The sequence below is a fragment of the Polypterus senegalus genome, chromosome 6 (assembly GCF_016835505.1).
Source record: "Polypterus senegalus isolate Bchr_013 chromosome 6, ASM1683550v1, whole genome shotgun sequence".
Classification (NCBI taxonomy): Eukaryota; Metazoa; Chordata; class Cladistia; order Polypteriformes; family Polypteridae; genus Polypterus; species Polypterus senegalus.
Window position 1 is genome coordinate 95063074 of NC_053159.1, and position 27684 is coordinate 95090757.

General features: G+C 42.2%; 1 protein-coding gene across 6 annotated transcripts in view; it reads left to right on the forward strand.

Annotated features, from left to right (window-relative positions):
- rabgef1 (RAB guanine nucleotide exchange factor (GEF) 1) overlaps positions 1 to 27684 on the forward strand; it is a 92725-nt gene that overhangs the window by 36773 nt on the left and 28268 nt on the right. For all 6 annotated transcript variants that reach the window (XM_039756557.1, XM_039756559.1, XM_039756560.1 and 3 more), the window contains one exon: positions 10137 to 10306. In XM_039756557.1, the coding sequence (XP_039612491.1) occupies positions 10137 to 10306 (170 nt within the window). The remainder of the gene's footprint in view (positions 1 to 10136; positions 10307 to 27684) is intronic.

A 27684-nucleotide genomic window follows, 5' to 3' on the forward strand; every position in this document is an offset into this window, starting at 1 on the left:
TCCTTTTCCCAATGTCCTCTTGGATCTTTGAAAGGGAGGTACTGTAGAGTGGTTTTATATATTGCAGTAATGTTGTCTGAGTCATCAAGACTGATCAATATTTTTTCCGGCATAGGGGTAGATGGGAGGTGAGGAAAACTGGGCAGGTTCTGTTTTACAAAGTTTCTGATTTGAAGGTAGTGAAAGAAATGTGTTGCTGGAAAGTTAAATTTGGAATGTAATCATTCGTAGGAGCATTGTTCAATGTGTGGAAAGTGTCCGGGATTAAAACACTTAGTGACTTGTACATAGATAATGTCTTTGCATCATACGAACAATTACACTTCAAATACAACTTCTCATCGACACAATTCCTACACTACTTTCAAGCTAGAAGCTCTGCTAAACAGAACCTACTCAATTTTCCGCACCTTTCACCTTGTTTTATTCCAGAAGAATTATCGATCATTCTTGAAGACCCAGATAGCATCTTTACAGTTGATAAAACTATTTTTAAATCTCTTCCTTTCAAAGACCCCGGAGTACATTGGGGAAAGGATCTGTCACTCAATATTTCAGAAAAGGAGTGGGAGGCAGCCATGTACAGAATTCACTTGAGCTCCATATGTGCAAAGCATTCAGTCATTCAAGTTAAAATCTTTTAGCAAGTGCTCGCTTAAAATTGTCAAGAATGTTTCCAGGGCAAGATTCAACCTGTGAACATTGCAATCTAGCCCTAGCCTTACTGGGCCACATGTTTTGGGCTTGCACCAAATGAACGACGTTTTGGACAAAAGTCTTTGCATGCCTATCAGACAGCCTTGGTGTCACAATCACTCCTAACCCATTAACAGCTGTGTTTGATGGACTCCCAAATGGTCTTAAAGTGCAGAAGGACAAATTGCCTTTACTACACTACTAACACATAGACTTATCTTGCTCAAATGGAAGTATCCCACCCCACCACTCCTAAGTCAGTGGGTAACCAATGTTCTATACTATTTGAAGTTCTAAAAATCAAATTCTCACTTACAGGATCTGTTCAAAACTTTTTTAAAATATGACAGGATTTAATCAATAACATTTTAGAATACGGTTCCATTTCAGGGAAAAGGATACCCTTCTTTTCTTGCTCCTTTTATAGAGTAGCTTCGAATGCTGGCTCCTCTCTCTGTTTCTGTTTCATGGGGGTCGAATTTTGTTTTGATTTGTTAAATTTTGACTTGACTGCATGGAATGTTATGTGTTTCTAATTAAAATCAATAAAAAAAAATATATATATTGTGAACGCCACCCGGGCACAGACAGGCAGACATCTGTTTTGCACAAAACCACCACACGTTTATTTACACTATTTATAGTTCGTCGGTCACAAAGACCCCCAAATAATGGTCACAAAGACCCAGTTCAGTGCACAATACCCCAAACACTCAAAGTCCTGGCCACAATGCCTTTCTTGGCGCCTCCACACTCCTCTTGCTTCGTCCTACTTCCACCCGACTCCAGCCCCGAATGAATGGAGACGGCCCCTTTTATAGACGACCCGGATGAGCACCTGGTGTTCCCGGCATTCCTTCTCTGACCACGCCCCAGCGTGGCGGAAGTGTCGGCTGTCCTCCCGGCTGCTCTCCGGGCATCCTCCAAAGTCTTCCCCCCAGCACTTCCTGGTGTGGCGGGAGTGCTGGGGAAACAAGTCCCCAAGACATTGGGGCGCCTCCTGGCGGTGACCACGGGCTCCTACAGGGAAGGGCTTCCATGCCCTTGACCCGTGGCCCCCAAAGCAACCCGGAAGGCAAACCCCACGTGATCCAGGCAGGGCTCTGACCCTCTTCCGGTCCCTCCTGGCGTCCCGGCCGGGTCATGGCCCCTGGCATCCCTGACAGTGCCCCACAGCCAGCGAAGACCACTCGTGGGCAAGAGCGACCCGTCCCGCGAGGGCAGCAGAGCCCCGAAACGGGCCCCACTCGAGGATAGCCGGGGTCCGGCCCCGCACTCCTAGCAGGGACAGGGGCGGAGACACAATCCGAGCACCAGCCCTTGGTGCATCCCTGTGCCTCGCACAGGTTGTGCTCCCCCCTTTTACCGGCACCCCGGGGCCTCCTCGATCGGCACCCTCCGAGGCCTCCACGCCTTTGTTCCGAGCCACTGCGTTCCCTGTAGGCTCCTCCAGCTGTGAGCGCACCTGCGCACCAGCAGAGAGATTATTCCGCAGACGGCCCGACATCAGAGGGCTGCTCCGCCACGAAGGGGCTCCTTCAGCTCGCCCGGGGTCCGTCCCTACAAAAGAGAACACAGGGGCAGAACCGCTGCCAAAGCACCCAGCTCGTGCCACGCACGGGCAGCGCTCCCCCCTCCAATCGCCCCGGCACTTGCCTTATCGGCACCCTCTCCGCAGCTTCCGTGTCCCTCTCAATGATGGAGCCGCCGGCACCACCTGCTCTCTCTCCGCCGCCTCAGGGATTCCCTCTGCTCTCCCAGAGGGCAGCCAGCCGTACGCGTGCACCCAGCAACGCGTCTCACCATATTGGAGGAATCGGCACCCAGCCCTTTATTCCTCCGTTCACTCTGGGACGCCATGACGGTTTGAGACTCCTTATGGAATAAAAGGCGCCTCTGTCCCGTCTGCGTCCCTATAGTGCGGCGCAAGACCGCAGCCGACTCGGGGCGGAGGGCGCTAGGACCCGGGGCACTTAGCAGCCCGTGTCCATTCAGCGTCCTCTCGACTCCCCTCGCCAGATACAGCCCAGCGGCGCTGCACCTCCTGTCGGAGGGCTGCTTACTCGAACTGATCGTTATCATCACAGCCTTTTCAGCAGACCCTCCCGTATGCTTTACGGAGTCGGCTGTACTCACCGTCTCCGCTGTACCTCTCCGCTGGAGATTCCAGCGTCGCGCCCGTCCGCTGTTGATTGAACGTTCTCAGCGCCGCGGCGCCTTCCTCTCCAGTTCCAGCACCTCAGCCCGAGGGCACATAGCATCTGTAACACACGCTGCTCGGTGGGCTGAAGAGACACCCCAGCTCCGCCAGAGCAGCCGGCAAAGACAGGAAGTTAACCGGCTGAGCCTACCTGTCTGTCAGCCTCCGACGCCGCCACTTCCTGTGGGCCTTTTCCTCCGCCCAATCGGGTCTCCCCTGCCCGTGATGGACATTCCTTGGTCCCGCCTCTCTGCAGTCATCGGCGGGCACACAAGACACACCGCCCAATGCAGCGTGCCTGTCAGGGGAGGGACTTCGTCCGCTGCCATCTTGGCTCCCCTTCTGCGGCGGCGGCGTGCTTGCCGGCAGCCTCGCTGTTGCCAGCGCCTTCGAGCTGCAGCGCCTCCTCCTCCACAGCCCTCGCGGCTGCCGCCACGCTGCCGGAGCCCCGCAGACCAGCATCGCCTGCCACCGACGTGGATCCGGGAGGTCCCTGCCTGCAAAGAGAAAACACGCCCGTCCCCATGGGCCGCTGCCGCTAGGCAGGGAACTCACCTTCCCGGACTCGTCAAACCGAGGACACTTCCTCGGCGTGGCCTTTCTTGACGCCATGCGGTCCCGGGCGCCTTCAGCAACGGCCTGCTTGTAGGAGACCGCTGCACTTGTTGTAGGCACGCCACCTGCCCGCATCAGGGAAACATGGCCTTCCTGCGGACCCCTGGCGGTCCGTGGGGTTCTTTACCCGCTGGGCTGTGTGCACGCAGCACCCGCGCACGCAGTGGGGTCCCCTGCTGCGCCGGTCGCCCACAACAAATTTTTGATAACAGGTCCCGCCTTGGAACAGGCGGAGCATCCTGCCGACTCGCCAGATGTGAACGCCACCCGGCACAGACAGGCAGACATCTGTTTTGCACAAAACCACCACACGCTTATTTACACTATTTATAGTTCGTCGGTCACAAAGACCCCCAAATAATGGTCACAAAGACCCAGTTCAGTGCACAATACCCCAAACACTCAAAGTCCTGGCCACAATGCCTTTCTTCGGCGCCTCCACACTCTTGCTTGCCCCTACTTCCACCCGACTCCAGCCCCAATGAATGGAGACGGCCCTTTATAGACGACCGGATGAGCACCTGGTGTTCCCGGCATTCCTTCTCTGACCACGCCCCAGCGTGGCGGAAGTGTCGGCTGTCCTCCCGGCTGCTCTCCGGCATCCTCCAAAGTCTTCCCCCAGCACTTCCTGGTGTGGCGGGAGTGCTGGGGAAACAAGTCCCAAGGCATTGGGGCGCCTCCTGGCGGTGACCACGGGCTCCTACAGGGAAGGGCTTCCATGCCCTTGACCCGTGGCCCCAAAGCAACCCGGAAGGCAAACCCCACGTGATCCAGGCAGGGCTCTGACCCTCTTCCGTCCCTCCTGGCGCCCCGGCCGGGTCATGGCCCCTGGCATCCCTGACAGTGCCCCACAGCCAGCGAAGACCACTGCGGGCAAGAGCGACCCGCCCCGCGAGGGCAGCAGAGCCCAAACGGGCCCCACTCGAGGATAGCCGGGTCCGCCCGCGACTCCTAGCAGGGACAGGGGCGGAGACACAATCCGAGCACCAGCCCTTGGTGCATCCCTGTGCCTCGCACAGGTTGTGCTCCCCCCTTTTACCGGCACCCCGGGCCTCCTCGATCGGCACCCCCTCCGAGGCCTCCACGCCTTTGTTCCGAGCCACTCGTTCCCCCTGTAGGCTCCTCCAGCTGTGAGCGCACCTGCGCACCAGCAGAGAGATTATTCCGCAGACGGCCCGACATCAGAGGGCTGCTCCGCCACGGCGGGCTCCTTCAGCTCGCCGGGTCCGTCCCTACAAAGAGAACACAGGGGCAGAACCGCTGCCAAAGCACCCAGCTCGTGCCACGCATGCGGGCAGCGCTCCTCCAATCGCCCGGCACTTGCCTGATCGGCACCCTCTCCGCGGCTTCCGTGTCCCTCTCAATGATGGAGCCGTCGGCACCGCCTGCTCTCTCTCCGCCGGCCTCAGGGATTCCCTCTGCTCTCCCAGAGGGCAGCCAGCCGTACGCGTGCACCCAGCAACGCGTCTCACCATATTGGAGGAATCGGCACCCAGCCCTTTATTCCTCCGTTCACTCTGGGACGCCATGACGGTTTGAGACTCCTTATGGAATAAAAGGCGCCTCTGTCCCGCCTGCGTCCCTATAGTGCGGCGCAAGACCGCAGCCGACTCGGGGCGGAGGGCGCTAGGACCCGGGGCACTTAGCAGCCCGTGTCCATTCAGCGCCCTCTCGACTCCCCTCGCCACAAGATACAGCCAGGGCGCTGCACCTCCTGTCGGAGGGCTGCTTACTCGGAACTGATCGTTATCATCACAGCCTTTTTCAGCAGACCCTCCCGATGCTTTACGGAGTCGGCTGTACTCACCGCCTCCGCTGTACCTCCGGCTGGAGATTCCAGCGCCGCGCCGTCCGCTGTTGATTGAACGTTCTCAGCGCCGTGAGCGCCTTCCTCTCCAGTTCCAGCACCTCAGCCCGGAGGGCACATAGCATCTGTAACACACGCTGCTCGGTGGGCTGAAGAGACACCCCCAGCTCCGCCAGAGCAGCCGGCAAAGACAGGAAGTTAACCGACGCGGGCCTACCTGTCTGTCAGCCTCCGGCGCCGCCACTTCCTGTGGGCCTTTTCCTCCGCCCAATCGGGTCTCCCCTGCCCGTGATGGACATTCCTTGGTCCGCCTCTCTGCAGTCATCGGCGGGCACACAAGACACACCGCCCAATCGCGTGCCTGTCAGGGGAGGGACTTCGTCCGCGCCATCTTGGCTCCCCTTCTGCGGCGGCGCCGTGCTTGCCGGCAGCCTCGCTGTTGCCAGCGCCTTTCGAGCTGCAGCGTCTCCTCCTCCACAGCCCTCGCGGCTGCCGCCACGCTGCCGGAGCCCCGCAGACCAGCATGCGCCTGCCACCGACGTGGATCCGGGAGGTCCCTGCCTGCAAAAGAGAAAACACGCCCGGTCCCCATGGGCCGGCTGCCGCTAGGCAGGGAACTCACCTTCCCGACTCGCCAAACCGAGGACACTTCCTCGGCGGGCCTTTCTTGGCGCCATGCGGTCGGGCGCCTTCAGCAACGGCCTGCTTGTAGGAGACCGCTGCACTTGTTGTAGGCACGCCACCTGCCCGCATCAGGGAAACATGGCCTTCCTGCGGACCCCTGGCGGTCCGTGGGTTCCTTTACCCCGCTGGGCTGTGTGCACGCAGCACCAGCGCACGTGGGTGGGTCCCCTGCTGCGCCGGTCGCCCACAACAAATTTTTGATAACAGGTCCCGCCTTTGGAACAGACGGAGCATCCTGCCGACTACGCCAGATGTGAACGCCACCCGGGCACAGACAGGCAGACATCTGTTTTGCACAAAACCACCACACGTTTATTTACACTATTTATAGTTCGTCGGTCACAAAGACCCCCAAATAATGGTCACAAAGACCCAGTTCAGTGCACAATACCCCAAACACTCAAAGTCCTGGCCACAATGCCTTTCTTTGGGCCGCCTCCACACTCCTCTTGCTTCGTCCTACTTCCACCCGACTCCAGCCCCGAATGAATGGAGACGGCCCCTTTTATAGACGACCCGGATGAGCACCTGGTGTTCCCGGCATTCCTTCTCTGACCACGCCCCAGCGTGGCGGAAGTGTCGGCTGTCCTCCCGGCTGCTCTCCGGCATCCTCCAAAGTCTTCCCCAGCACTTCCTGGTGTGGCGGGAGTGCTGGGAAACAAGTCCCCAAGGCATTGGGCCTCCTGGCGGTGACCACGGGCTCCTACAGGGAAGGGCTTCCATGCCCTTGACCCGTGGCCCCAAAGCAACCCGGAAGGCAAACCCCACGTGATCCAGGCAGGGCTCTGACCCTCTTCCGGTCCCTCCTGGCGTCCCGGCCGGGTCATGGCCCCTGGCATCCCTGACAATATATATATATATACAGTACAGGCCAAAAGTTTGGACACACCTCCTCATTCATAAAACCATTTCAGGTGACTACCTGTTGAAGCTCATTGAGAGAATGCCAAGAGTGAGCAAAGCAGTAATCAGAGCAAAGGGTGGCTATTTTGAAGAAACTAGAATATAAAACATGTTTTCAGTTATTTCACCTTTTTTTGTTAAGTACATACTTCCACATGTATTCATTCATAGTTTTGATGCCTTCAGTGAGAATCTACCAATGTAAATGGTCATGAAAATAAAGAAAACACATTGAGTGAGGAGGTGTGTCCAAACTTTTGGCCTGTACTGTGTATATGTGTATGTATATGTGTGTGTGTGTGTGTATATATGTATATATGTATATATATATATATATATATATATATATATAAAATACATACATACATACAGTGGAACCTCGAGATACGATCACCCCTGTATACGAGAAATTCAAGATAAGAGGAAAGTATGAGCGAAAAATTAGGATCTAAATACGAGCATTGGCTCGCGTAAAGAGCCACGAGCAAGGCTGTGGGTATGCGTGACGTGTTTCCCGATCCGCCTTGACTCGGGGATTCACCCAAGCTGACGCTGCCAGCCCGTCAGCTCACTCAGTGTTCCTTCTTCTCCCGTAGCGTGAGGATCTACGTGTTTGTGCGCTTGTGATTTCATTGTTTCGCTGTAACAGTTCGCCGTATAAGCGTATCCAAAAATATCGTGGACATGCAGACAGAGAATAAGAGACGATTGCCCTCAAAAGGAGAGAGAGAGAGAGAGAGAGAGAGAGAGAGAGAGAGAGAGATAAGGAGAGAGAGACGCGCAGCACGAGAGAGAAGAACCATCAGCTCAGTTATGATCACATGACACTCAGCAGACAAAGTGTATCCATACTACTTGTATTGCAAGACATCGCTCGTTTTATCAAGTCAAAATTAATTAAAAAATTTAGCTTGTCTTGCAAAACACTCGTAAACCAAGTTACTTGCAAACCGAGGTTCCACTTGTATATATTATTTATCTGTATTTGTTAGAAAAATTGATTTTTATGTTGATATTTTTGGGGGTGCGGAACGGATGAACTGGATTTCCATTATTTTGAATGGGCATTTATTTAACATGGTATAGATCGGAGTATTACATGCATAGGTCTGATTATAATCTGATGTTTACTTGGTTATCTATCATGTAACACATGTGGTTGGTCAACCTGCCAGCAGTCATCTGCGACACCCTCTCAGTTACGAAAAACAGGCCCAGGCAGAGTTTCCCTCTGGTGGTCTACATGAGAAAAAGAGAAGTTGTTAGTGTACACTGCCACCCCCTGGTCCAGTGTGGGAATACCATCTTACCATTACCATCTTAATAAATAAATAAATATATATATACATACACACGACTACATGTGGAAGTGTGTGTGTGTGTGTGTGTGTCTGTCTGTCTGTCTGTCTGGACCAAAAGTGCAAGGCTAGGGCATGACGCTCAAAGAAAGCAACTCTGTCACCAAAGGGAAATGCCGACAAAAGAGAAACTTGCTTAGCCGCTGATACACAAGCAAGGCGAGCAAGTCGGCAAAACAAAACCACCCGTGCTTTTCACAGATGAGAGCAGGTTCACCCTGAGCACATGTGACAGATATGAAAGGGTCTGGAGAAGCCGTTGAGAACATTATGCTGCCTGTAACATTGTTCAGCATGACTGGTTTGGTGGTGGGGTCAGTGATGGTCTGAGGAGGCATATCCTTATAGGGACTCGCAGACCTCTACAGGCTAGACAACGGTACCTTGACTGCCATTAGGTATCAGGATGAAATCCTTGGACCCATTGTCAGATCCTATGTTGGTGCAGAGGTTACTGGGTTCCTCCTGGTGCATGATATATTATTAAAAGTATCATTATATACTATGATATATAACTGCTTATAAAAGATAAATATATATATACTGTATAGGGTGGTCCAGATCTAATTATGCAATTGTCATTACACTATAACTTATTAAGTTTATTACATAGAAAATCACCCGAAAAATCCTGGACCATTGAGAAGTGTGCGAACTGACGACATGAAGAATCGTCTTCGCGCCAAACTGGAGTCGTCCCCATGTAAATCAAAGTCATCCAGACAATCTGGATCTGCATAATTAGATCTGGACCACCCTTTATATTATTAATAAGATTAAGATGATTTTCCATATTAGGATCTCATGTTGTACATGTTGATTTAAATAATATTTTGGGTGGACCAAAATAGGAACAATGTTTTAATCAATTTTCCATTTTATATCTGTCCTGAAAAGCAGAGTATTGTAGAATTGCACAACAGTGTGCATATGCTGATCTCGTTGTTACTCAAAGTGAATGGTGCAAGTTATTGTCCAATGCCACTTTTGTCATTTGTTCCATCTTTAGAAAATGCTACTATCTAAATGATAACATTGTGCAAACACCAGAGAGATAAATGAAGAATTAACCACCAACCTTGGGATTTGAAATCTAAAAAAGAGAAGAGCCGTAAATAAATGATGCCTTTAGGTTTAAACAGGTTGATGTTGATGTTGTAACAAGTATTTTTTTTCCCTCAAGTCATGACAAGATTATTAAGAGCTGCATATTTTTTATGTATAATATCTTAATTCTTTACTTAGACAAATACAGAAGTAGCCTTGCTGAAAGTGGTAATTGTTTGTAATTGGTTGAACAGTGTCTTACAGTATAGTAAAAACTTTCTTTTGGCATTTTAGTTATAATAAACATAATTTCTCTTAAAATTAAAGCTATTTAAAAAGTGTATGGATGGAATGTTAGCAACAATTGAAATTAATAAATTATACTACCCTGCAAGGTACTAACACCCTTTCCTCTAGCACTTTAATAAATATAGTATGTTAGTTATACAAAATCTGCACAGTGTCTTGGTTTTGAACTCCTTTCTGTCTGTGTAGACTTCACACATTTCCACAGTTAATGAATTCTTTCCCTTGTGTTAAAAATATACATGTCAAATCATCTAGCAACCATAAACTGGCATGGAATGAATATGTGCATGTGTTTTGCCATCCACTGAGCTTTGGCCCTATCTAGGTCTGTTATCAGACTTGCATTCTGTGCTGCTGGGATAGGCCATGGCTCTCAGCAGATTCATTAATGGAAAAGTAAATCTTGGAAAGTGGGTAAATGGATGTATCGACATCTTGCCTTTCAGGTGATTTGTTAACATTTTAAAAACGTTTTGGAAAGATTCCAATTGATTTTTTTTTTTTAACACTCTGCTAGACTGCAAAGAGAGGAGGAAGCAGCCTATGCCAGCAGTCAGGGAGCACAGACTCAGCCAACCCTTGCCCCTTTTTCAAAATTTGAAGACAAGAAGACAAATGTAACAACTCGTAAAGTGACTACAGTCAAGAAGTTTTTCAGCCCCTCATCGCGAGCTGCCCCCAAAAAAGGTCTGTGATTCTTATTTGTTGTTAATACTAGTTCACGTACTGTATAAAATGTACTGCAAGATAATACTTACATTTTTAAATATACATTTACCTATGCTGTTACTTCATTTGATTTTTACCTGTGACATAAACAAAGGAAATTCCTCTACCATGTGAATATATTTGCAGTGAGAACACTTGTGATTGTACCCCACCCAATGTTTTCCATGTAACTCTTCAGTTCCTGTAGTGACTTGTGCAGTATTTCTGTATGTTTATCTGGGTGTATCATTCCCTCTGGTTATGAAAGCGTGAATTCTTTCATTTGTTCAAGGACACTTTAATGTTTTGGAAATTAGCAAGGAGCAAAATTGGGTAAAGTTCTAGGCAGTGTCTAAAGTGACATTTGAAGCTATACTTTGAAGCAAATAATATTAATTTCTTCCTAATTTGATGAGTCTCATGTTTATTTTGCACAGTTTCTGTAGATTTTGCCAGCAATATTTGTTGGCAGATTTTTAGATTATAATCTTGCTGTTTTACCTTCCCTACTCATATCCCATATCTTGCAAACTATTTTCAATAAAGTAATTATTTTTTCAGATGTATTTTCTCCTATGATTATGTTCTTTCAATCCACTGTCTCTGCAGATCCAAAGAACATAATATTTGACTTTCTTTTTTTTTTTTATTCAGTTTTTTCAAGCATCTTATTAAACATGGTGTATGACTAGTGAAGACATATGAATAATGCTAACCCGTGTCCTAGGCTTAGAATCAACACCCAGCCCTTTAAGTGTTAAACACTTTTTGTAAGGAGCTAGGGTGTCATTTATAAAAGTTTGCGTGGATTTGAGCGTGAAAATATGTGCACACCAAAAAAACTCAGGAAACTGCATATGCCAAACAAAAATCAGATTTATAAAGCCTGTTGCACACATATTTCTATGCAGTTATCACCTTGTAAAAATGCGTATGTGACTGCACCTTGAATGCTGCCGTGAAACATCCATATAGTAAGGTGCATGCTAATCAACCTCGTACCTGTACAATCTCGATGCTGCAGAACTTCATTGCCTTTTAGAGCGGCCTCCCTCCTGACGTATTGATACCCTGACACCTGCCTTCAAGAGTATCTGGCTGTGCTCTGCAATTAAAATATCAAGATCATAAGTGGCCTAACAGTCCCTTTCTGTTGTGCTTTATGGCTCTGGGAAAGGCAAAAGGTGCTAGAGTATTGAGTGGTTAGCCACTTTTACCTGGCACATGTAATGACATGATTGCTGGTACAATGATTAGTACAAGCCATTTGAAACACTGAGGTTTCAACCAATTAATTTACCAACAAGCCGTTCACCACGTACAGTACTGTCACTTTTGCCAATACTACTTTGCCTCAGAGTAAATGAATCATGGGCTGGTTAATAAAAGAAGCTTTGTTTTCGTAAGGTGCTCTTATTGTAATATGAATGCAATTGCTCCGATTTTGCTAGGAGAAAAAGACACTGCTGCCAATTGCCTTTTTTTGTTGGCAAAAACATATTTTATGTATGTGCACCTGCCCCATACAAAAACGGGATGTATACCTTGCCAGTCAGTTAATGGCTTCCAGCACAGCAGGCATGATGGAGTGGACCCTGGATGAGATATTCCTGAACTGTCACCAAGTACCTTGAGAAGTGACAACAAGTAGCTGATATAAATTGAGAAATAACCAAAAAACGTTCTTCAATGCAAATATGTAGCATTTGCCCTCCTAAATAGGCAGTAAAATACCGTTTGTACATCATATTAATTGTTTTTGAGGTGCAATAGTTTATTAGTTGTCATTTAGCTGGCTTGGCTGCATTTACCTTCTTGGTCAAGAGTGTTGGCATTTCACAGTTCCTCTGAAATGTTGCATACACATGGGTCAGAGTTGCTGTAAATATATTCATGTTCTCCATTAAGCTGTCTTTAACAAAACCCAACATTCGTGGGGGAAGTTGCATATGCATATTTCAAACTTCTTTTTTGTTTGTATGCAAGCTTAGTAATTGCTGAGCGCTTTGAGTAGTGAGAAAAGCGCTATATAAATGCAATGAATTATTAGTAAATGAGGCCTCTGGACAGATACACTCTGAAGAGTCAATGAGTTACTTTAAATGCAGCCAGCACCAAAGCTTGTCTAAACATAGATAGGAATGAGTTAGTACTGTCTACCAATTTGTGTAAATATTAAACAATTCTACAAGTATCATTTAATTGTCTAGGGCCCAGACAATTAGTTATTGTTAAATTGTGTATATTGTAGGGTTTTTTACTAGAATATTGGGCTTTCTGACTGTGAGCTGAAGCAGAAAACACACCCACATCTGAGTGATGTAGAAATTCAAAAATACCTCAAAATTTCATCCTCTTTTGTTTCTGTGAATGATATTAAGAAGAATTTTTAATTGACTCATTGTCAGTGAAGCATATGCCATGGACTGAGTGTCATACAGCATCTTAAAAACCTGTAGCAATCTGTTAGTGGATATTTTTCCCCCAGACATTTTCATTCTAATGTTTATCTTCATAGGAAAAGTCCAACTTTTATTTCTCTTTAAAAGGCAAAGTTGCCATATTTCTCATTTATTTCTTTTTTGAGTACTCATTACATCTTTTTCACTTTCTTCGTGGTTGGTTTGACTGCCAGTTTTATTCACTTCTTTCCTGTTATCTTTATCTTATCAAGAAGTCCAACTACCAAAACATGCTGCAGGTTTCAGACCGAGAAGTTCTGTGAGCAAATCTACAGAGCGAATAGTGTAAAATAAAGAGAGTACTCAAGAAGCCAGCTCTGTCCAAAGATGCCGTCCTGTACATAGAAAAGGGCCACTTGGCACTTTTATCCAGTGACAGACCATGAAAAAAACATTCCCAGGTGGCTATGCCAGAGACCAAACAGGGGAGAATGCCTCACCTGGTGGTTCCAAGTCCAAGTTGTTTGAGTGTGAATGTATAATCACTTCCTGACCAGTGCATCAATAAATCTGTTGTGGACTTATTTGTAATAATTGTTTTGAAGTTGTTAAGAGTTCGGGGAGTGTGTGTGTGTGTGTGTGTGTGTGTGTGTATACATGTTTGTGTCTTTATTTATTCAACATATCCATTGGCGAGAAATCCAATAAAATAAAAAGGACAGCAAGAAAGCAGTAAATTATCCTGTAAACTGTGAAAGAGCTAATAAGATGAAAAAAAAAGCAACTTATCACATGTTTACGCTTGTGTCATCTTTGGGAGAGGCTGGTGGAATATACAGTGGCATGCAAAATTATTCAGTCCCCTTGAAAATCTTAATAATTTTCTGCATGACAAAAAATTTGTACACATTCAGTATTTTAATGTGAACTCTTACGCTGTAACAAAACATTTTACATGTAACAAGTCAAACTATTTTCTGAGTGTACATATATTTAACCTCACTTCTAAAAAACTTAGAACACTGTGTAGAATGTAAATAACAATAGAATGTGATGATTTGTAAATCATGTTAACCTGATATTTATTTGAAAAGATGGCATATCAAATGTTACAACTGAGGAAATTTTACCTTTTGAAAAATATATGCTCATTTTGAATAAAATGCCAACAACAAATTCCAAAAAAGTTAGAATATCTACAACAAAATACTGGAAAAGTTGTGTAATAGATACACAGAGTCTGACAGAATTAAAGATAGGGAAGACAGTGCAGGCAAATATTGCACATCTAAGAATAACTTTTCACGAAGTAAAATTACAAAGAATTTGGGGATTTCATCATCAATTACAGTACATGATATCATTAAAAGATTCAGAGAATTTGGAGAAAGCTCTGTACACCGTGGATAAGGCCAAAAACCAATTTTGGATGACTGTAATCTTCGGGCCTTCAGGCGACACTACATTAAAAACCAACATGATTCTGTAGTGGAAATCATTGCATGTGCACAGGATCACTTCCAAAACCCATGGTATATGTACACAGTGCATCCTCAAATGCAAGTTAAAACTGTAACTTACAAAGAAAATACCATAAATAAACAAGATGTAGAAACATGGTCGCCTTCCCTGCGCCCAAGCTCATTTTGAGATGCACTGAGGCAAACTAGAAAACTGCCCTGTGGTCTGACAAATCGAAATTTTGAAGTTCTTTTTAAAATCATGGATGCTTTATCTTCCATGGTAAAGAAGAGAGGGATCTTCAAACTTGATATTGGTGTACAGTCCAAAAGCCAGCATCCTTGACAGTTAGCACACATGGCATGGGTAGCTTGTACAATGGCTGAAATTATTGGCACCCCTGGGATTTTTCCCAGAAAATGCACCATTTCTCCCATAAAATTGTTGCAGTTACAAATGTTTTGGTATACACATGTTTAGTTCCTTTATGTGCATTGGAACAACACAAAAAAAACAGAGAAAAAAAAAGCCAAATCTGACATCATGTCACACAGAACTCCAAAAATGGGCTGGACAAAATTATTGGCACCTTTTCAAAATTGTGCGTAAATCGTTTTATTTCAAGCATATGATGCCCGTTTGAACTCACCTGTGGCAAGAAACAGGTGCTGGCAATATAGCAGTCACACCTGAAGCCAGTTAAAATGGAGAAAAGTTGACTCAACCTTTCTGTTGTGTGTCTGAGTGTGGAAGCATGGATAACAGAAAAAAGAGCAGAGAATCGTCTGAGAATTTGAGAACAAAAATTGTTGAAAAATATCAACAAACTCAAGGCTGCAAGTCCATCTCCAGAGATCTTCATGTTCCTTTGTCCACTGTGCGCAACATAATCAAGAAGTTCACAACACATGGAACTGTAGCTAATCTCCCTGGACTTGGACGGAGTAGAAAAAATGATAAAAGACTGCAACGAAGGATAGTCCGAATGGTGGAAAAACAGCCCCAATCAACTTCAAAACATATTCAAGCTGTTCTGCAGACTCAGGGTGAAACAGTGTCAGCTCAAACTATCTGCTAACGTCTGAACGAAATGAAACACTATAGCAGGAAAGCCAGGAGGACCCCACTGCTGACACAGAAACATAAAGAAACCAGACTGGAGTTTGCCAAAATGTACTTGAGGAAGCCAAAATCCTTCTGGGTGAATGTCTTGTGGACAGATGAGACCAAGGTAGAGCTTTTTGGTAAAACTCCTCATTCTACTGTTTACAGAAAACGGAATGAGGCCTACGAAGAAAAGAACACAGTACCTACAGTCAAACAGGGTGGAGGTTCTAAGATGTTTTGGGGATGTTTTGCTGCCTCTGGCACTGGATTCCGTGACTGTGTGCAAGTCATCATAAAATCTGAAGACTACCAAACGATATTGGGGCACAATTTAGGCCCAGTGTCAGAAAGCTGGGTCTGCATCAGAGGTCATGGGTGTTCCAGCAGGACAATAATCTCAAACATACCTCTAAAAGCACCCAGAAATGGTTGAAGACAAAGTGCCGGAGATTTCTGAAGTGGCCAGCAATGAGTCCGGATCTAAATCCGATTGAACACTTATGAAGAGATCTCCAAATTGCTGTTGGGAGAAGGCGTCCTTCAAATCTGAGAGACATTGAGCTGTTTGCAAAAGAAATTCCAGCTGAGAGGTGTAACAAGCTTGCTGATGGTTATAGAAAGCGCTTGATTTCAGTTATTTTTTCCAAAAGGCGTGCAACCAAATATTAAGTTGAGGGTGCCAATAATTTTGTCCAGCCCAGTTTTTGAGTTTTGTGTGAAATGATGTCAGATTTGGCTTTTTTCTGTTTTTTTGTGTTGTTCCAATGCACATAAAGGAAATAAACATGTGTATACCAAAACATTTGTAATTGCAACAATTTTCTGGGAGAAATGGTGCATTTTCTGAGAAAATTCCAGGAGTGCCGATAATTTCGGCCATGGCTATATATCTGAGAAGGCACCATTAATTCTGAATGATTAATACAGTTTTGGAGCAACATATTCTACCATCCACTTGACATCTTTTTCAGGAAAAGCATTGCTTGTTTCAGTAAGAGAATGCTATATTACAACAGCATAGCTCCATAGAAAAATAATTCAGTTGCTACTGGCCTGCCTGCAGTGCTAAACTATTACCCATTGAAAACATTTGGCATATTACGAAACGAATATTACGGCAAAGGAGACCCCAAATTGTTGAGCAGCTGAAATCCTATATCAGGTGGGACATTTCACTTTTCAAAACTGCAGCAAATGGTCCCCTCAGTCCCCAAATATTTACAGAGGATTATTAAAAGAAGAGGTGATGCAACACAGTGGTAATAATGCCTTTCCCAAGGTTTATTCCATTTATTCCCCTACTGGGGTTTTTTTGGGAGTTTTTCCTTGTCTTCTTAGAGAGTCAAGGCTGGGGGGCTGTCAAGAGGCAGGGCCTGTTAAAGCCCATTGCGGCACTTCTTGTGTGATTTTGGGCTATACAAAAATAAATTGTATGGTATTGTAATAAACATGCCTCTTTCCCTACTTTGCTAAAACATGTTGCTGACATCAAATTCAAAATGATCCTATGTTGCCTTTGTATTATTGTCAATTAAATAAACTGATTATATGATGAAGTTCTGGTTTTATTTACATTTTACACAATATCCCAACTTTTTGGAAATAGAATATAAAATGGAGATCTATATATATCTATATCTATACATATATGTGTATATATATATATATATATATATATATATATATATATATATATATACACGTTTAGAAAAATATATTTAAAAAAATGCATAAAATAATTTCCTTCACACTATCCACTTCAAAATGATAATAGTTATCACTGTAGCAAGGGTCATGTGAAAAAGGCAGTTTCCCTTTGGGTACTAATAAAGTATATCAAAATCCAAAAAGAAAGCAAAAGTGGACAGGTTTAATGATTAGAGGTTTTGAGACTAGTGCTGGAGCACATTAAAAGTAATATTCCATAAAGTTTAATCTACCTTACCATTCTATCACATCTGGATAGAAAAAAACTGCTCTTCCAGGGTGCACAGTATAGAATGCTAGTAATATTTGGACCTCTGGTATTCAATGAAACTCTCATGAAACACAGCATCCCACCTCACTCTGCCAATATTGCTGCCATGTCCTTCACTGCCATTTAATGTTGCTACAGCTCTTTTCCTGAAAGTCATGCTGTGTGATAGTGTGATTGTTGTTTTCTTGTCAGCCATGTTGTGAGCACATGGTTGCTCAGCATGTGGAGGACCCAAAGCCCAATAATGTGTCAGAGTAAGGCCTCTAATTCTTTGGTTCTTCATGACTGGTGCTTGCGATGAAAACTATCAATCAGTCTGTTCGATGTGCTTCACTGTCAACAGAGCTTGCAGCAGTTCTTTTCCTATCGGCAGTGCCGTGTGGGCATGCCACTGTGCTTTCCTTTGCAGTCACACCAAGCAGCCGCATCACCATTTACCGTAAGAAGGACCTGAAGCCCAGTCCTATGGCTGAGATAACCTGCACATTCAATTCATATGTTGCATTATGTGTATCATGGCAGAAGCTCTTGATTAAAGGCCAAAATGATAGATCAAGGCCTATGGGTTCACAAGTTTTTGCATGACAGTCTAATGTTAGCATTTTTTTTTTCTATATACAATATATAGTTAGAAGATAGGAAATAAGATTATTTCCTATCTCATGACTGATTGCTAGGTTCCTAGAGTTTTGGACCGAGTGCATCCCTCTACAGCTGGATTATGCACTTCCTAACTGATGATCTACAATGTGTAAAGATGTTATTGTATCTAATGTCCCAGTCTAGGTTTGCAGGATTTCTTATTGCATATTTCAGTTTGTATTTTTTTGTAGTTCTTTATTAATGGAAAATAGTATGGATAATTATCATTTAAATTTGGCAAGCTTACCCAACATAGTTATAAAAATGGTTTGTCTGCTATAATAGTTTGGAACTAACTTTTAACTAAGCTTGGTGAAGAACTGCTCTGTGGCACAACATAATCTCATATGCAAAAGGTTTTAATCAAACTAACTGAACACTCGTTTATTGGATGGAATTTTTATTTTAGATTTCGGGGAAAAAAATCTGTGCTGATGCTTAAAAACTCAGCTTATGCCATTTTACTATTTAGTTCTGCATTTAAATGGAGACAGAAAACCTGTAACTGATATATTTCTTCTGTACCATGTTAAAATGTGATTGATTGTATTTTTACACAGCAGAGTGGAAAGCCAGTTGTGAAATCTGAAATACGTTCAGTAAAACAAAACATATCAGCAGCCTGTCTTTGGTTGCACTTCTTTTCACACAGATACATACTTTTAAATCACATTACAAAAGAAGATTAATTGCAGTATTTTGAGCTTGTATGGATTTCCTTTCTTTTTTGCTGTGAATTTCACACTTCTCTTTGTCTGCTCTAAGTCAGTCATGTGCATGATTTATTTGCTGAGTTCATGTGTAACCACATGTCCAGTGCTGTGTGCATGGAAAGTTTTGAAAGGATTCCTTCTACAGCACATTGAGGGCAGTGCCTAGTGTCAAATGATTCAAGCCCTGAGGCTTGCAGTGGGTGTAACACAGTTTCAGAAGTTTCTTTAACATAGTTTTGAGATCAAAGTATAGGTAATTTAAAATATTACCGTGAATAGCATAAATACAACTGTCATTAGGTGAAGCACTGAAATACCTAAAGTAAAAAAAAGAAGTGAGCTGCTGCTTACAGGAGACGAGTAAACTCAGGTTAGGCACTGTGCGTGGGACTAGCATTGGGCAAGCTATCTCAGGAATAACCCAAGTATATATCTTTTCACCCTGGGGCCTCCACCCTGGAGCTTCAGGTAGGTGAAGTTCACTCTAGTGGGTGGTTCAAGTAGGTGAAGTTGACTCCAATGGGCACCAATAGAGTCTAGTCAGTCGCAGACCCCCACAGTTCTGCCCAGGTACACTACGGGTAAGATTAGGATTGTGGGAGGGTTAGCAAATGATGCAATACAGTGTCTATTACATTATCTGTACTTACCTGGAGCTCAAGGGTAGAGGCTCCAGACTGCAGAGATACCAAACTTGGAATGATTGGCTAGTCTTGAGGTAGGCTCTAAAAAACAAAGAACAAATAGTTTAACACATTTTGTGTCTCCTGTAATCTGCGGAGTCCTGGGCATTAGCTTGTGTAACAGTCTGGCCATAGTGATACTACTTACTGCATCATCTCCATTATTATCCCAACCATAAGGGATGCTGTAGCACTCCCATACCCACATCCTTGAGCATTATTTATTATTTGTTTGTGTCATTGAATTTATGTTTCACATTAATGTTTAAAGACAGCCAGCTCACGATAAACATTTTAAATAAATGACAAATATGCATTTCAGTGAAGCCACAGATTGACATTGTTTGATTCATCACATAGAAAGGAACAAAACTGATTCATTTACTAGTTCTGTCTGTCCATCTAAATAATTCAAGTCAATTTCTGTAATTTTTGTTTTGATTTTAGAACAAGAATATACTTCAACCTGTTTTTTGCCTTCAGGTTTGTCCGTGTGTATAAATTGCTGCTGGGGTTTCAGATAGATAGAAAGAGAGAGAGCTAAGACAAAAGACTTGACACTAAGAAAATAAAAGCTAAAATTGGTTTTATCTATTCAGGAGTTCAATAGAATAAGGCAACTGAAGCTTAATGATTAATTTGTACATGATAATGAGTGGTGCAACAGTGGAGACAGACCAACAAAACACACACACACACGTAGATCACCATGACTGCACATGTTTGAGAAGTGCCTCTGTGTGCTATGACATCTTTCTTGTCTTTTTAATTATTGCATTACTATTTGATAAGACAACAGCAAATAAAGTTTAGATAAGCTTTGTGGTTTATTGATTTTTGTTCCAACCCAGTTGCTTAATTAGGAAACGATCCTTGCCAATAATTACATTTCATGCCTTGTTAGTGCTCTGCTATGTAGAGTCATTCTCATATCCTAGATTTTTTTTTTTTTCCATTCTAAGGAAATAATACTTTGAAGTGTAATACGGATGGGTAATTCTCAACCCTTCACTTTTTTCTCTTCTCTTTCCTTCCAAGTATTTAATTAAACTAAATAGCTCACGATAAATACACACAGGTGTAAAGGGGAACAAGCAAAATGGATAAGTGCTGGTTTCTTTTGTCATTTGCATCTTATTGCTAATAAGGAGCAATTCAAAACTGAGAATGTAGCTGCTTAAGACTTAAATAAGCAATAAGGATTCAAAATCTTAATGAGGGAGATAACTAAATTGAAGCAGAAGTATTTCTAGAGCAATAAGTAATTCTTATTAAGCAATTGGGTTGGAACAAAAACCTGCAGCCACTGCGGCCGTCCAGGAATGACTTTGCCCACCCCTGCTCAAAACCGAAAGTTTTCTCATGTTAATTTTGCTGACGCAAACTTGCCTGGAAACACAAATTTAAAAAATTACAGAACTGAAACTGATATTCTATTGGTTTCAGTATTCCTCCTAGGAAAGTTGTCATTAAATAAATGTTAACTTATTCAATTTGCCAAAAATCTCTTGCTTTGGATAAAATCCACTTTACTATACTTTCATCCATTGGTTATGATGACTTTTCTAACTGGATATACTTTGTTTTAGAATGCTTTCCATTAGTTATTCTCAAATTTTCTTCTCAAATTCTCTGTTTTTATGCTGCAATAGATGTTCTCATCTATTCATTGAACTTGCTGGTCCATCATGTCTTCATGGGCTGCTGTAGTTGGCTTGCCTCAATACTGTAAATATATTTCTGCCACCTTTCTTCTGTCAGAAAAACTAACTTCACTGATTGATTTACAAATCATGGTCATTTGCTGCAGTCCTCCAGTCAAAAGGCATTGTTTGTTCATAGCCTAGAGTCATGTGTCTATGTCTTGATCCCGTGACAGTCTATTCAGTTGTTTCTTTTTTTTTTTTTTTGTTTATTTCCTTGCTGTAAATTGTCCTTCCATTTTGTCACTTTTGCATTTGTTTTACTCTTTGTTGCTTTTCTGTTTTGATTCATCATGTGCTAATCACTCCACATTTTATTTGCATTTTTGCCTTCCACTGGATTAATTCCAGCTTCTCCTGAAAAAAATGAACAGTCAGCTCCAAGTGGGAGAGAGCGCCATGCTGATACCCTTCTCAGGGACCTGAAGGAGATTTTTACTCCACCCTGGGAGCTGGCATCTCCCGCTGAAGGTAATATGGTTTGCCAAGGGAGCTGGCCAGATGAGCTACAAGACCTGTGGAGTTGAACCCTATTTAAATCAATGTTAAATGTTCTAGTGTTAAATAGAGAGCTATTCAGCCATTCTTTTTCTATCAATATACAGTTTAGCTGACCTTGTGAAAATAAAGAAGTACATAGCTCCTTTGCCACATTAAACTGGTGCCCAGACCAGTAATTCAGCAGGGCTTTAGCCAAAGTTCAAACTCTCCTACAAGCTGTTCCAAACATAAAGGACTTTGGGACCCGTAGGAAAATTTGAAAATGTACTTTATTTCTATTAAGTGTATTGAGATTGTTTTTCTGTTGGTCTAGTACACTGTTACTTCTGTTTGCTGCATGTAAACTGTTGTTTGATTTTATCTTACCTTATTTGTATTCTCAGGATGTAGGAAGCTTTGGCAGGTAGCATTGTTTGTAAAAGTTTTAATTTCAGATGATTCCACTAAGTTCCTTCTTTACATAAACTTTATCTAGCTTTCTGCTAACTATGCCACAATTTTTCCATTCTTAAAGGAAATACCATGTTCTCACTTTAAAGATCTAGTTGCACCTGCTGTACAACTTGGGTGTAATCTTAGTAGTTTGTGGTGGATCTTCAGTTACCTGACACCACCTTTGCATGTGTGTGTGAGATGAGACAAGCACAAAGGAAACCAACAGATCACAGTGATGAAAAGTCACTTCAAGATCACAACTCATCAGCTTCCACCCATGAATCTAGTGGGAAAGTAGTCAAACAACGGTATGATGCACCTGCAGTTAACACTGATAAAAGTAACAGAGTATTACAAGAATATACTCTGTATTCTTGTTTCTTGGTGTTGTGTTATAAGGACCTTTTAGGCCATAAACAGAAAAGCATCAGTAACTCTAGAGTAAAGCTTTGTCTTCTGGGCTCAAATTACAGATCTTAGATTAATCAGTTTAATTTATATAATTTAAATGGGGCTAAAATGTTGGTGATGCAGATTTGGTCAAAGACTTGAAATGTACTTCAGTGTCTCTTTGATCATGGAGACTAATTTTCATTCTTTTTATAATCATGTTTTTTAACAATTATTTATTATTTATATTATACTTCCATTTTCCATTTCTTATTTCTACTGTACTTAATTTTTCCCTACAAGTAAGTACTTTATATACAGTATTATGTTTTGAGCATTGGTCTAAGAATGGCTGAATAACTGGAAACAAATATTTGAACTACACTTACTATTCTACAAAGTAAAGCTTCTATGTTGGTTTTTTTTTTTTTCTAGCTGATACTCCTATCTGTATGTAATTTAGACACTGTCCACCTCAGCATTTATGTTACCATTGCTCATGTATTAATGTTCCACGTCCTTGAAGCTGGTCTGGCGCTGAGTGAATATTTGGCGCTCCCTAAATAATAAAAAACACTTGTGTTATATTTGACTAATGGTTAAATGTGTTTGATGATCAGAAACATTTTGTGTGACAAACATGCAAAAGAATAAGAAATCAGGAAGGGGGCAAATAGTTTTTCACACCACTGTATGTCCTGGCTGCAAAAATGAAATTGAGAATGGAATTACAGATCTTTCTAGATCGGAGTCCACGACTGAACTGCTGGTACAGAGACAAGATGGCCATTTTAAAGGCCAGTGTAGGAAGTGACGTCATCATAGCCAGGACTGAAAGTGACATCCTCAGAGGCAGGGCCAGAAGTGACATCCCCAGAAGCAGAACCGGAAGTGACGTCATCATAGGCGGGGACCAGACGCCGGTGGAATCCTTCGGGATTTCCCGGGAATGGTCTGTAAGGCATTGTGAAAGACAGCTCATCCCGCCGCCACCTGGTTGGACGTGGAATTGCCATTATTCACGCCCTTTAGTTGACTCCTACTCGCACACGTGTAACACACGTTTTATTCTTTGCCATAAATAACCTCAGCTTCCTGTGTTTGATGCAGCACTGTACTTAAATTTATTTAAAAATATGAATTTAAAACACATTTAGCACAAATACTGTTTTTATTTCATCTACAGCAACAACTGCTCCTTAGAGTGTAACATGGTTTCTGACTACCTCATTTAGCCACCAGACACATGTCTGTAGCCTTCTTGGACATTCTTGTCACATTTACATTATTGAAATAAAAGTAACGTGTGTATACTGAATATCAGAGAAGCTCGTATCATGGTTGCGGTATGTTGGCCACTTGTTTCTTTTTTGAGAAGTTAATTCACACACAAAACATCTAAGCAATCTTTAAAAGCACACACACCTTAAATGATTACAATTTCTTATCCAAATTTCAAAATCCCTTTTGTAAATAACAGGAGCCAGTATTTTCTTCACAACAGATTTGCCTGAGTGATGGAAATTATTGGTCTTTTCCCTAAACTCTCACTGCACTGTACATGGTATGGAAAGACTGGAATCCTTTTTCTATTAAAAACATTTTTTTGCAGGTTTAGTGGCCAATTTTTTTTTATTTATATAAGCACTGCTGTTTAAAGGGTGAAGTGATTTCTTAAGCAAAAGAAAATATTTTTGCTGCTAAAGGACATATGGTTTCTACTACATGTGCTTAATACAGTAGTTCAAGGTTGCAATACTTGCATGTTGTATTTACTGTGAAAGTATTCTCTACTTTCCATACATAATATAGTAGAAGATTGTCTCTTCCTCTGGGTGCTTCTGTTTTCCTCCCACAGCCCAAAGACATGTGGGTTAGGTGGATTGACAATGCTAAATTGACCCTAGTGTGTGAGTGTGTTCTCCTGAGATGGACTGGTGCCCTGTCCAGGGGATTGTTCCTGCCCTGCACCTTATGCTTGCTGGGATTGGCTCCAGTTATCCACAACCCTGCTCAGGATTAAGCAGGTTTGAAAATGGTGTGCTATGGTACAGATTGTCCCTTTTGGGAGTAAAGGTACCCTGATTCATACATTCCAACATTCAAATAGCATTGATACTAGTATAGATAGAAGAGATCACCTATCTCATAGATGTGTAGATAGGCTCTGAAAATAAACATCAGTGTAACCGGAGAACTGGAAAAGCCTGAAATTGAAAAGAACCTGTGACAAAAGATTCCCATGGTTACTATAGATTCTGATCTTCATAAATTAATTCTAAAGTAATGGAACTTGATGCTTCTGAACTTGTGAAAATTAACCAAAGCGAATGCCATTAGTTGTAGCCAAAAGTATATATAACATCTTAATAGTCAACCATAACAAAAAAACAGTGGGTAGCAATTAATTATAAATATCAAAATGCATGTGCATGGAGCATAATAAAATAACAAAACTCAAAGAAATGTATAGGCACATATTAGAGGTGAAAGTGGAATGGGACGGTCTTTTAATTTTAACTACATTGTGATCTTAGAGTCAAGAAGCTGAACAGTTTATGCATTCACTAATAGCATAATTTATTAACACATAATGTAGTTTCATCCATTGTAATTTCAGATTTACTTTGAATTTTAAATATAGTAACCACCTTTCAATATGAAACGCAATTTATTATTCCTTTGTTTTTTTGCCATAATTAAAGTTGATATTATATTCCTCTGGGGAAAAAAATATCAGTCTATTGCACATCATAAGAATACTCCTTCATAGTACACAACCTAGACATCATTGCATTGTCTAAATTTTGCTCATGGTGATGCTTTGTAACATGAGCATTTCTGTCAACCAGTAAATGAGACTGGAACGTTTTTTTTAAAAAGTAAAGTGTTAATTTGTTTGAATATATTAAAATATGTGTTTAATGTTGTGGATGACTACATGTATTTAGTTACAATGTCAAATGGGCTACTTGCTAATTTTGTATATCTTCATTTAGAAGCAGCACAATGGTGCAGTAGTTAACAGTGCAGACTTAAGTATCCTGTGTCCTGGATTTGAATCCCACACCAGCTGATTCTGTGGAATTTCAACTTTTTCCTCTGTTACAGTGTGGATTTTTCAGATCTAAAATACTTATGCCAATTCTAAAGTGCAGATAGTTTGACATTTTCCATTAAACAAAACTTGCTCCCACGATGGTGGAAATGCGTAACAGTGATTACTTACAATATTGTCAGTGTGCCCTATAATTACAGCCACAACAATGTACACTATTTGTTTTTTGCAGTGGTGAATATAAAGATTTTTAAATAAAATTTATTTTGAATGTGTAGTGACTACAAATACATACACTTTTAAACACTCCTTTTTCATGCAATTATTACTCTTTGTAGGGTATGAGTTGAAATGTGACTATATTTACAAATTGTACCAAACAACATTGAGCATAAAGTGATCATTTTGATATATTTAGATACTGAAATTATAGAATTAATTCCAGGTCACTTTGCTGTTGCATTTTAAGATTTGACACGTCTCTCTGTTTTATATGTTGTTGCTCAGTTGACTACTTACAAGTGATCAGACATTGCTTTCAGCTCATACTCCACCTACAGAGCTACATATTTTTAGTTTCTGATGAACTTTAAGTTGTAGAGCTTCTTTTTAGCTTGAAGTAGTCCAGCTCCTTTGGTCACCAAGGCATGCTTAACTGCTACCCTTGTGTAAATGATCACAGTTGATCTGTTTCCATTGCTATCTCCTGTAGCAGACTGAGATTCCTTCCTTGCAGAGGTGTGACTCTATCCTGTTGTTATAGTGTGCAGTGAGGTTAGTTTCAGAAGTGCTTTTTTTCTGCATGTATCTGCAGTGATGGCAAGATGGGAGGGTTGTTTGTGTGATTCATTTTCTTTAGTGCTGTGCTGAATTTATTGGATTTATACTAAAGATAATTTACATTGTTTGCTTTTAACCTTCACTCTCCATCCATTCTGGACAATTCCACTTATTTTTCCAAGCACTGGCAGCCAGGCTAAAAGGTGGGTACTCTCCAGGTGGGTACTGTCTCTCTGTCTGTCTCTTTCTGTCTAGCTGCTGTTTTAAGGATGCTTTAATGTGGTTGTCCACCGAATACAGAATATTACAATATGTCTGCTTTGCGACTCCTTTAACTACAGCATTTTTTTATTTTAAACTTACATTTAAAGTCAGTTACAGGTCAAGTTTTAAAATGAGGATGAGCCAACGAGATCACCTTTGCTTTTCCCAAGATTTTAATGATACCCAATAACTGATCTGTAAACTAAAATTTAGTACTTTTACTAATAATCAGGTATTTATCGCTGATTTGCACATACACTTCAGGTCGAGCCAAAGAAATTCATTAACTTTTGGCTTTAATCTAATGTACAAACTGTTACTGTTGCCCTTGATATTTTAAAAATGAAGTATTGTAGTGGGAATAGAGGTAGTGGATGTTTTGCAGTCAGTCAGTAGAGCTAAACCGGTACTGCTTTGACACTTGTTGGAGTTTGATTAAAAATGTGTATTTACATGTGGAATTTAAATTAACAAATTAACAAATGGTGGTATTGGGTGATACTGTTAGAATCCAAAGGCAGCATTTAGAAAATTTAATAAAAATTGCATAATTGCATGTCCCATACTGCATCTAACACCTGCAACTTAGATATTGTATTTGTGTTTCCTGATGTGCTTTCTGAATATCCCATTAAAAAGTATTTAAACAATTTATTTTTTTTATCTTAAGCTTTTATCATCACCAAGATCATTAACATCATAATTTATGCATTTAATGTAAATGCCAAAAAGGTCAAATTATCAAAGCAAGGCATTTATTAATCCATTTATTGTACAATATTCCAAGCATATTGTACTATACTGAGTGCATTTACACTTACGCACAAAACCAGATAAGGAGAGTAACCCGGTTAAGGTAGAAACCTGGTTTCTTGAAAACCGCCGATTATATGTGTAGGTCCACTTATGGAGTTGCCCTTTGGCAAAATGCTCAAATGTAATTAAACTGTGCAGAAGAGAATTAAACACCCTCAATGGCTGCTGTGAATCCTTAAAAAAACGAAAACCAGATGGAGTCAATATCTATTGAGAAGTATGGGGAATGTTAATTTTAAAAGTAGTTTGGCTTCATTTAATCATTATTGTAAAAAAAAAAAGTAACTAAATGTTATATAGTTAATCATTGTAAAATGCAATTGGTTAAAAACAATGTTTTTTATATGGAAAACTAGGGGGCTTTGCCCCCTGCTTGCTTCGCTTGCCTACTCCCTCCCCTGGGGCGCGCAAAGTGCCAGCCACA